Below are 11,008 nucleotides of genomic sequence, written 5' to 3'. Positions count from 1 at the left end.
AGGAAGGAAGGAAGGAAGGAAGGAAGGAAGGAAGGAAGGAAGGAAGGAGCCACACTGCCAGAGTACGGTTTGGGGAGCAGGCACTCACCGGCCCAGCAGGCACCGATCATGAGCGAGGGCTCCGGCCGCGGGGGGTGGATGAGGCCGTTGTCGTGGATGAGGGCAGGGTCGTAGGAGACGCCATCCACATAGAGTGTGACCGTGGGGAACTCCAGGTTGAGGGCGTAATGGTGCCACTCATCATCGCAGACCTACGGCATGCAGCAGAGCACGGGATCAGCAGCGGGCAGGAGGAGAAGGGACACGGGGAGGAGGCAAACCCTTCCTCACCTGCTCCAGCTTCCAGAGGAATTTCACGGGCCTTGCACTTTCCAGCAATGGCCAATAGAGGAAAGAAATCCGACAGCCATGCACAGCCAGAGAGTAGTGTGAGTAGCCATCCTCTGCCAGGGACAAGCACAGGGAGTTATGTGTCACCCCAAGCAGTCCCACTAGCCAGAACCCAAAAGCCCACRTGCCATGCACGACTGGCACTCAGCACCGTGTGCTCAGAGCAGGCCTGAGCGCTCCCAGAAAAAGGGACACCTAAAGAAGYTGTGTTCCTCGGAAGGAACCCCTGCCCAAGCTCTGCTTTGGAACAACAGAGGGACTCTTGTCCCCTGCAGGGACAATCCCTTCTAACGAGTTAGAGGCACAAGTGTCACCCCCCAGGAGAAGTCTCACCGCTCTGCACTGTGCTGCAGATCACCGTCTCCTCTTCCCGCCTGCCTTTRCTGGGCGCCACAGCGTGCTTCATCCACACGGACAGGGTGAAGTGGTCACTCAGCCCCTCGTGGCCATGCAGGCCATTCACCACAGGCACCTGGGCGGCCTGGCTGCCATTGAACCAGTAGATGAGGCTGCTGTCCTGGCTGTAGTGCACCGAGAGCCGCGCCGTCCAGTTTGCCGTGGGGCTAGGCACTGGCAGCAGGTCAATCTCTCCTGAGGCAGCACCTGCCGAGAAGGGAAGGAATCAGGAATGTTGRCGTGGGAGATTTGGGAGCCTGAGAACTCCCAAATGGAGTCTGGGGAACAGATGAGTAGCACACTGAAAGCCTCATTGCAATGTCTCAGTGCACAGGGAGAGGAGGAGTCGCGTGGAGGCCTTCTCCTCTCTGGAGAATGGTAGCTTTTGGTTCAGGGCTAAGGGAAGTCCCACAGACCCTGCATACTGGGACAATGCACAGAAATCTCTGGCTTCCCATCAAGGAAAGCACAGGTAGTCCCTTAGGAAACTAGAAACTTGTGGAAAGTGTTCTAGGCCAAGTTGGATGGGACTCTGGGCAACCTGACCTTATGGAAGATGCCCCTGTCTCTGGCAGGAATGTTGGAACTAGAGGATCTTTAAGGCTCCTTCCAGGCCAAACCATTCCACAATTTCATGACATACAGGCAGGAATGCCCATTGCCCCTCAACGCAGCACATGAGCTGTGTCCTCCCACCCCAGTGACCACAGCAGACGTGAGGAACGTGTCCCCCAGCACCTCTGCTGTGTGAGGCACAGCTGCCACTGTGAGCAGAGGGAGGGTCAGGGTGCTGTCACCGCTGCCCTCAGCCCAGGAAACAAGCAACTCACCACAGAGCTTGCGCAGCGACTTCTCGGAGTAGTTATCCCGGTCACAGCCCTTGGCCACGTGGTTCGTCTGCAGCTCCACCGTGGCCTGGATGTTCCAGAGCGGCTCATCACAGGTCTCCAGGTGAATGGTGGGGAAGAGTGCCAGGCTGCCTGCACCGGGGGTGTACTCAATCCTCTTGTTCCAGCCTGATGGAAAGGAGTGGAAGAGAGGGGTTAGGAACTGCCAAGGACACAGGGCCAGAACACCTGGCACACACACAAGTGGCATCTACRGACTAGCCCAGATTTTTGGCCCTTTCCACATTGGAAAGACAGCTTTATGCAGCTGGCATCAATGCACGTGAAGATTTCCTAGAAGCACAGAGTCCAAGTTCTCAGCTTCTACAGTTAATCCTGGTGTCTCATCACTCCGTGGTTGGTCAGCCTCTCTTATCAGGCAGAGCAGGTATTTAGCTGTGTTGATTTTCCCTTAATTCTAATTGACTAAGGTGAACCTACGGGAACACGCCATCACCAGAAAAGCCAAATATCCAGCAGAAGAGCAGCCCCAAAAACAATCTTTGTTGAATACAGTCTATAAGCCTTATCAAACACATGGCACTTCACAGTAATCCAAGGAATTATTTTTCCAGTGTTAGAATTTACCTTTCAGTGGCTTTGCAACAGACTTAGACATCTGCTGCATCCCCTGATGGGGATGGGCTGGTGCCAAAACTGAACCGTATAAATGGCCATACAAATTTATACATGTGCATACAAACATTTGTGATGAGCAGGACTGAGCAGCAGCTGAGCAAAAGCAAAGGGAAGAGATAACTGTGGAGGTTTCATACCCTGCCAGCTGGGCTTGCAGGTGGGTTTCACCTGGATTTCCACTTCAGCATCATCAGAAGCCCTCTTCTTTCCACAGTCATAGGCTGTCACTGTGAATTTGTAGACACGATCTGCGCTGTACTGCAGCTTCTCCGTGTTCTCGATGTTCCCTGGTTTGYAAAACAAAGAGATCAAGGTAGAGGACAGGCAGTCTCCTCAAAGGTGCTCCTTCTAAAAATCACACCTATCTTTGATCAATGACAAAAACAACCAAAAAGGAGTTGAGTCATCCTGCCCAGTGTCACTCTGGAAAAAGTTATAGCATCCCACAAAATGGATGCTGCTGGTCTTATCAGGATAGATCATCAGTGCCAGAAAATGCATATAGCACAGCTCTGCCCACAAATGGGACTAGCAGAGAAGGAGCAGAGCAGGAAAACAGGAGTGACATGCACACGGTGGGTGAGGATCCTTACCGTCATTGTCAATGAGAAAGGGAATGTTAGGGGTCAGAATCTCATAGTAGCAGATCTGGCTGTACTGCGGTGAGCAGTCCCCATCGATGGCCTCCACACGCAGGATGCGGTCGTACAGCTTTCCCTCCGTCACCGCCACGCGGTACAGCTTCTCCACAAAGACAGGAGCAAACTCATTCACATCGTTGACACGGACGTGCACTGTGGCCCTGATGAGAGAGACRCCAGTAAGAGCTGCTGGGCTGCTCAGGAGCCATGCACACCTAAACTCCAGAGGAAGCCATTCCTTTAAAGTGCACCACCCTGATTCCCAGCTGGCAAAAGCAAGGACAAGGAAAGGCACCTTGATTTCAATGCAGCAATGTTGTCACACAGGTACTTGGACAATGGTTTCCAATCACTCAGAAAAAGTGATAATAATGCAATCTGGACCTCCTACCTATATGCAGCACTCTTAGAAACTGTTGTCAAACAGACCTCACCTCTGTATTCACTTATGTGACAGTCAGTGAACATTTTTCTTTGGGCCTTCCTARCATGTTGAGTCACAATATCATGGCTAGAGAAAAATACTTCTGGCTAAAGGAGTAGCAATTTTCTTTTGCCTTTTTGTGACAGATCATATTTTGTAGCATGCAGTAGTGTCTGCATGAACTTACTTGTGTGATTTTTTGGTATTTGCTCCATCAGGTCCCTCTCCACAGTCATAGGCCTGGATGGTGAATGTGTGCTCCTTATGTGCTTCACAATCCACTGGTTCCTTGGCCCGGATCAGCCCCTCTCCTGTAGCTTTGTCCAGGATCACAGCTTCAAAAGGTACCCCTGACCCGTGGATTCTGAAGCCACAGATTTCACCTGGCACACGCAAAAACAGAGAGGAAGAGGAGAAAGAAAAGGACTGAGGAGAGCACATTACACCCCTTGTTTTGCTTTCCCATATTTTTTCCTTTCTAACCTGCACTTTCCATTCTCCCTCGCTATTATCCTTCATTTTGAGCAGTTTTTGGTTCCTTAGGAGTTCCTCCTGCTATGCCTTATAGCCACTAATGGTGCAGATTGCCATCTACTGGAGACTACTCCCACGGCAAGGAGTCCTGACCAGCATCACAAAAGATTGGAGGTTACAAGGCTCAAGCTACATTTATTAGCGCTATACAGCCACAGTCCTGAGGGAGCACCTTATTTCTCCTCCGCATCCCTCAGGGAGGCAAAACAGGCCATAAAGCACAGATAGACAGCCAGAGCATGAAGATCCACGATGCCTCATCCACCCACACACGCAGGATGCGCAGAGTACCGCAGGGAACTGCAGATAGGGTCACCTCAGTCCTAAAATTCAGCTCACAGGGACCACRCGTACTCTCCCAAAGCTGAGGAAGAATGGGTGAGGAAACTCCAGGCACAGCCTAAGTAAGCACTAGGGATACAACCCTTGAAAGTCTCGTTTGTTGTTCCTGGGATTCGTGGTCCCTGTGAGGGGATGTAGCACTGCCAAGGAAGTGTGCCCTACCAGCTTTCTCCAGGGCTCGCAGACTCAGCRCTGTGCATGTGATCTTTGGAAATAGCAGAACTGCGTCAAAAAGTAGCTGGCTCCACCCTCAGTTCCTCTCCCTAAGGAAACAGCTCGCAGCGTCCTAAATCAAGCTGTGCCCAAATTGCCTCCAGACTTCACCAGGGACCTCCTCCGGAACAAGGTTTGGAGGTGATTGCTTCCTGAAGAGAGGCAGGATCCAGCTCATGGATGAATGTCACCATGTCCCTGTCTCTCCATGAGTCTGTCCCTGCGTTCCCAGAGCTGTTCCCCACCTACCTGCATAGCGCAGTGGGGCATCTTTGTCCAGGGCAAACAGCGGCGGGTTGAGCAGGACAGTGTTGTCGTTCTCCATCACGATGCCCTGATACTCGGCTTCAATCCATGGTTTGTGCTTGTTTGCTGAGGTGGGTTCGGGGTAAGGGATGGGGGACAGGAATGYATTAGCCACCAATTGCAGATTCAACAGGAAAAGAGAAGAACTTCATCCCCTGGCAAGGAACAATCACCCATCCCCACCTTCTTCTCTGGAAATAAAGAAGTCTAAAATAGCCTGGGAGAAAAAAAGTTATCTTTATTTAGTTCTACTCATGGGAGACCTCATCAGAAACAATGTGTTCTTTCGTGCGTCCTCATTACTGTCTTATTAGAAATATGTGGAGGGACAYCTGGGTGCCCAGAAAAGCTGGAGCAGTTAAAAAAAAGTGAACTCAAGAGACAGAAGAAGCCTCAGCCTAGAGACAGATCCCAAATGCTAAACCCTTTAGCTCAATGAAGCCATAGTGAAAGGATCCAGCCTACATCCCTTGGGGTGTTCCCAGGGGACAAGTCTTGCATGCAGCCATTATCACTTCTGTCTTGCACCCTCAAGCCTAAGGCCCAGGACCTCCACACACATGCCCAGGTGCACCTTCAGTCAGCCAACCTATTCTGAGAGTCCTTTGCTCCTTCCTTCCCCACTCCATGGTGAGCACCATATTCCTTTGGCCCCTCCTTGCTGATCCCGTTGGCTGGAGCCCAGCCAGGCCTGGCATGGAGGCAGCAGCCAGCAGGAGGCTCTGAAAAATGTCACAGGCCCAGAAATAGCAAATTAATCTTTATCACACAGGCTCCGGGGCAGGGAAAGGGAGAAATAAAGGGGTGGGGGGGAGGGAAGGGGAGGGGATAGGAGGGGAGAGAGAAAAAAAATCATTACAAATTAAAAACCCCTCCCCCATGCCCACTCCCTGCCAAATGGGCCTCAGAGATTATATTACATGGCCTAGTTACAACCCCCATTCCCAGATAATCCCCCACTCTCCCACCCCCCGGAGACCAAGATTTATTACAACCCAGCAATACTTTGAGCACAGCATGGCTCAGAGCTGGTGGGGAGTAGGATACAGAGCCATTCCCCTCAAGGGCAGGACTTCCAATATGTTGAATCCATCCTCTGCAGCACAGTGTCCTCTGAAAGGCCATATTGGCATGGCCTCGTGTGTAGACTCAAAAGGGGCAGCATCCTGTGCAACGAAGCACTTGTGCATTTTGGAGCCAGGGGGTGCTGCCAGGGCTGGCTGGTGGGCCAGCAGGCAGGGTGACAGGTCAGCGAGGGGACGTCCCAGCAGGGCCRAGCGGGCAGAGCCAGCCTGGTGTGGCAGCGAAGAGTGTGGGTTGGCACTTCTCCACCAYCGTATTGATTGAGATTATAAAGCATTGCGTAGGAAATCCAGARAAGCATCCATCCTGCTCAGTATGCAGGTGGAATCCTCCCTGTGTGCCAGTGCCCGCGTATCCCCCTGCCCCTCCATTGTCCCCACTGGATTCCATTCCCTTACAGATCAATCCATGCGCCACACCACCAAGGTGGGGATCCGGAGCTATAAATGCCAAATGTGCCCTGTTGCTGGGGTAACAAGCTGATGGTAGAGAGATAAATTCTTTGCTGCATCCACCTGCGACTTGGGAATCACCAATCTGATTTCTCGGGAAATGAGTTGTTGGAGAATAGTAAAACATTTTGGGAATATTTTTAGGATACAGACTCCTACCAGGATACAGACTCCCACCAGCTTCAAGAAAGCTCCCGTCAATCTAATACAATTTGCCAAAGGTGGGTAGATGTTTCCGAGCGCAAATTCACAAAGGATAGGGAGAATTCTGAGCATGAGGGGCCTTTCCTCACCAACCGGGCCCCATGGAAGCAGAGCAGAACAAATGAATGCCCCTGCCAATGTCAGGGTACACACAGCTCTGCGGTGCTCCCGCCCTGTAGCCCTGACTCTCCCAAGGCACGGAAAGCATCCTRAGGTGTCACATTCCCTGATGACCCCAAAGTCCCTCAAATGTTTACAGATTTTCCCACCCTGTCAGGTTACTGATGCACTGACTCCTCTCAGACGAATCTCTCACGCTTGTCTTTACAACCACAGATCTAGAAACCTACATCTTTCTCCGTCACTCTACGTGTGCTCAAAGAACATCTGCATTCAGAACATTACAGCCATCGCGCTGGGGTGGTTTAGGGGTTTTTTATCTTCATCACATAAAATACTCTTTCATACAAAGGCAACCTACATCGTTAACACATAACTGTACAACAGTTCTTATTGACAGATTGTAGATGGATGAACTAGGAGTGGAAGATGGAGATGGGGAATGTGTTTTATGAACTGCAGGGGTCTGTAGAGAAACAACATATTTTCTCTCAGTATGCTAGGCAAGGGATGGGAATATAAATCCACCCAGTGATAACTAAACAAAAGCAAGGCAAGTGGGTGGAAAAGCGCAAAACGCGAGGGGAGCGCTAGGAGAGGAAAGAATGGAGAAAAAAGCGGTGGTAGGATGACAGATGGATAAAGTAGAGAATGGAGATGGGATGGCTTGAGGGCGCCCGAAGGGGCGAAGAAAGCCGGGGCCGCCGGGGACCGCGGAGATGCCCCGTCAAAAACGTGCCGGGCGAAGGCGGCGGGCAGCGCGGAGCCGCACCGCCACCGCGGGGGCGGACGGACGAGCCGTGACCAATGYGTCCCTCCAGAGCCCCTCCGCGGGGGCAGCGCGGGGGTCCCAGCGGAGCGCCCGCCGCCGCCCGGGACCGTGCCCGCGGCTCTCCGCCGCTCACCTTTGTTGGAGGCGCTGCCGGGCAGCGCGGCGCAGAGGCAGAGCAGAGGGAGGAGGACGGCGGCGCGGGGCCGAGGGTCGCCCATCGCGGCGGCGGTGGCGGCGGGTCCCGGCGCGACCCACGCCCTCGCTCCCGCGGCGGCGGCGCGCAGGGACGGCGGCACCTCCGGCAGCGCTCCGGCCCCGCCCGGCCCCGCCCCGCACTGCAGCATGACGTCACGGCCGGCGGGGGGCGCAGCCAATGCGCGCGGCCGCCGCGCCAGGTGCTGCGGGACGGGATGCGGGATCGGGATCGGGGTGCGGGGTCGGGATGCGGGGGAGCCGCGGCGGCAGCTTCTCGCCTCCCCTCTGCGGTCCGCGCAGGGCGAGGGTTGCGGGAGCCTGTCCGGGGACATGGGGGGCTTCGGCACCAGGGAGACTGCCGAGGGCGGCGGAGGGTATGGACATCGGGGGAATGTGCAGGCGAGGAGCTGCAGATTGCATCCGGAGCCCGGACTTGGGCTCGGCAGGGCGGAGCTGCCAGCCTGCAGCCGCCTCTCCTCGACGGGGTGTTCGCACCGTGGGGAGCACAGGCCGGGGCACTACTCCGACAAAGCTCGCAGCCACCGGCATCACGGTGTGAGGAAGGGCCGGGGAGGGAGGGTTCCTTGCTGCTGCTTGGAAGCCCGGAGTTTAATACGAGCAGCCCCCGAGGAGGGCGGAGGGTGAGGAGATGACCCGCCGTCCCTACGTCCTGCCCAGCCGAGGCGGAGATGCTGGAGCAGGGGCCGTCCCGGCCCTTTCCGCGCTCCCCGGCGCGGGGACTCTTACTGCGGCGGGGGGCGCGGGGATCGGGCCGCCCCGCAGAGCTCCCGCACCGCGGGAGAGCGATCGGCCCGCCCGGCGAGCCAGCTCSGTCCCAGCTCCGCGCCTGCCCCGCTCCTTGCGCTCTTTGCTCCGCGCCGTCCGCCCCGTCCCTCYGCCCCGGGATGCCTCCCAACCTCACCGGCTATTACCGCTTCGTCTCCCAGGAGAACATGGACAGCTACCTGCGGGCTTTAGGTAACGCTACTTTCCCCATCAYGCTCTCTCCTCCCCTTTAAGTCCATTCTGTGTTTCCGAAAAGTTAGGAAAGTCGAAAAGGGAAAAGAGGGAGRGGGTTGGGAGCCCTCTGGTCCTTCTGTCTGCTACCATCACTTTTAGGCTGTGGTGGTAGGGGAAAGGAGATACCTTTCCTGGTATGGCTGGTGCTCTCTGGCTAAAAGAGTGGAGGARCTCTACGGGAGGAGGGGCCCAGGTCGTCCACACAACTCCTCTCTCATCCTCCAGATATCAACGTRGTCCTGCGAAAGCTGGTCTGCCTGCTGAAGCCTGACAAAGAGATTATCCATACGGGAGATCACATGATCATCCGCACCATCACCTCCCTGCGGGACTACGTTATGGATTTTGACGTGGGAGTCCAGTTTGAGGAAGACCTGGGACCCGTGGATGGACGCAAGTGCCAGGTGAGAAACCCAAGCAGTTTTCAAAGGGGACTGGGGTGCGTGAGGAAGTTCAGGGATTTGCTGAATCTGCTTTTGACTCAATAACCAGATGAGAACCAAGCCCGGGGCTGGCATGCCCCTGCAGGTCCAGGAGTAAGTGGTTCTGTGAGTAAATCACTCACTGCAAACACAATGAGYAGCAAAGAGCCAGAAACCAGTACTGTGGGACTCAGAGGATATTATCCTCTGGAGCAAAGCCCTGAAAAGATAGAATGTCAGTCCACTTGGCAGAACTCTGTTGTTGTACTTGGAAGCCAGAGGGTCATTCACCTCCAACAAAGACCATCAGTCCCAAGGAGCGGCTAAAGGGACATCGGACCAGGAATTGCATTTGAAATTGTGTCMGAGAGGAACAGCCAGTGCCATTGCTGGAACTACGTATTGCCACGATCCACTTGTCTCAGGACCGTGTCTTCCCCTCTCCTTTCTTTCAGACAACCGTSTCCTGGGAGGGGGATCAGCTGGTGTGTGAGCAGCTCGGAGAGAAGAGGAACCGAGGCTGGAGGCACTGGTTGGAGGGCGACCAGCTGCATCTGGTGAGGAGGGGTCCGGTGCAGCTTGCTAAATCCCAGTCACAGCGAGCGGGGGGCACACAGTGCRGGTGCTGTGGGTTCTGAGCCAGCCCTGCAGTTTCCTTCCACCTTCTCTCAGACTTCATCGCCGGCTCTGCGGGGGCAGCCACCGCTTCACATAAACATCCGCCGCCAGGGTTTAAAAGTTAAAAGTTAAACGGCTCAACAAAGGCCATGTCCCTTCCCTGCCCTGCAGTCGGATCCGCAGGGGTTTTGGGAGGGTCGGCTGTGCATCAGCGTGTGGCCTGCGAGGATCCAGGCAGCAGCGGGAGGGCTGGCAGAACTGGGGAGAGACAGGAGGGCATCCAACCTAAACTCCTCTTTCGCCCCGCTYTTCCCAGCGCATGACTGCTGAAGATGAGGTCTGCGTCCAGGTTTTCCAGAAGGTGAAGTGAGCGCTTCCCGCAGAGATACCCGGACGGGACCCGCGCTCCCCAGTGCGMAAAAGGAAAAGAAACAAGACCCGAGCGAGCCGAGCCCTCCCGTAGCAGCGTGTTTTGTTGTACCTCGCCCACCGCCCAGCAGCGGCCGGGGGTCACGGCGGGGCCGGGCCGGCGGAGAACGGGAGGCGGGGGAGCGGGACGGGCCGGGGCGGGGAGGGCACGGGGCCGCTGTGCGCGGCTCCTTTCAGAATAAAAGCGGGCGGGGAGGAGCGGGGCGGGGGCTGCCCCWCGACCGGCCCGGCCCCCGCAGCTCCCGCGCTCCTCCTGCCGCCCGCACCGCGGCCGAGCCCCGCGATGCTCGCCTGGGGATGGGGGGTGGGTGCCSGGGTGGGTAAAGGTGGCTCAGGCTGCCCCTTCCTCTGAGGCCACCAGCACCCGCTGTCTTCTCTGGTCCTCTGGAGATGCCATATTCTTCTTGGGATCCCGGGATCGCAGAATCGTGGAATGATTTGGGTTGGAGGGAACATGAAAGATCATTTAGTTCCAATCCCCTGCCGCACCCCTCCCCCCTCCCCCCAGCCATGGAATTCAGGAAGATTTATTCGCAGGAAGGGTTGTTGAGCATAGCAATGGACTGCCAGGGAGGTTAAGGATTCTCATGTGATGGTGTGAAATGTGAGGGCTGGTGTAACCAGCCCCATGTTCACTGCACTCCTGGGGAGGTCCCATGGGTGGAGGAAGGGTCAAGATCTCTTCCTGGGATAAGAAACGGTAGGCGCCACCTCTAGCCCCAACATCCTTCTGACATCCTTGGCAGTGTCTCCTCATGGCCGTCATAGCTCCAGTGGTCCACAGCTGTCTGCGATCAGAGACCAAGGGACAGAACCAAAGGAGCTGAGGCCCCCTGAAAAGCCAGACAAGTGCCCCAAAGAGAGGTGTTCTTTAATGGTGACACCTGATGGGATGGGCACGAGTCCACAGGCAGTTATTTC

General features: G+C 55.5%; 2 protein-coding genes across 2 annotated transcripts in view; one reads left to right on the top strand and one right to left on the bottom strand.

The window, feature by feature from the left end:
• Nucleotides 1–7,762, bottom strand: part of CLSTN3 (calsyntenin 3) — a 15,807-nt gene extending 8,045 nt beyond the window's left edge. The window contains exons 1-9 of the mRNA XM_057368252.1: nt 7,537–7,762; nt 4,716–4,838; nt 3,565–3,760; nt 2,906–3,114; nt 2,450–2,599; nt 1,617–1,802; nt 724–993; nt 331–443; nt 89–251 (exon numbers count right to left, since the gene is read on the bottom strand). Coding sequence (XP_057224235.1) covers nt 89–251; nt 331–443; nt 724–993; nt 1,617–1,802; nt 2,450–2,599; nt 2,906–3,114; nt 3,565–3,760; nt 4,716–4,838; nt 7,537–7,747 — 1,621 coding nt within the window. The 5' untranslated portion in view covers nt 7,748–7,762. The remainder of the gene's footprint in view (nt 1–88; nt 252–330; nt 444–723; nt 994–1,616; nt 1,803–2,449; nt 2,600–2,905; nt 3,115–3,564; nt 3,761–4,715; nt 4,839–7,536) is intronic.
• Nucleotides 7,763–8,331: 569 nt separating this feature from the next.
• On the top strand, nt 8,332–10,194 carry RBP5 (retinol binding protein 5). The gene is made up of 4 exons (XM_057368294.1): nt 8,332–8,576; nt 8,844–9,022; nt 9,496–9,597; nt 9,975–10,194. Exons 1-4 carry the CDS (start codon nt 8,504–8,506, stop codon nt 10,026–10,028), a joined length of 408 nt encoding a protein of 135 aa, XP_057224277.1. The 5' UTR covers nt 8,332–8,503; the 3' UTR covers nt 10,029–10,194.
• The last annotated feature ends 814 nt before the right edge of the window (nt 10,195–11,008 follow it).

The sequence above is a fragment of the Malurus melanocephalus genome, unplaced genomic scaffold, assembly GCF_030028575.1.
Source record: "Malurus melanocephalus ecotype Western Australia unplaced genomic scaffold, MMel_1.1 scaffold_89, whole genome shotgun sequence".
Classification (NCBI taxonomy): domain Eukaryota; kingdom Metazoa; phylum Chordata; class Aves; order Passeriformes; family Maluridae; genus Malurus; species Malurus melanocephalus.
The sequence above is the reverse complement of the archived record's forward strand: the minus strand, read 5'-3'. Positions and strand labels throughout refer to the sequence as shown.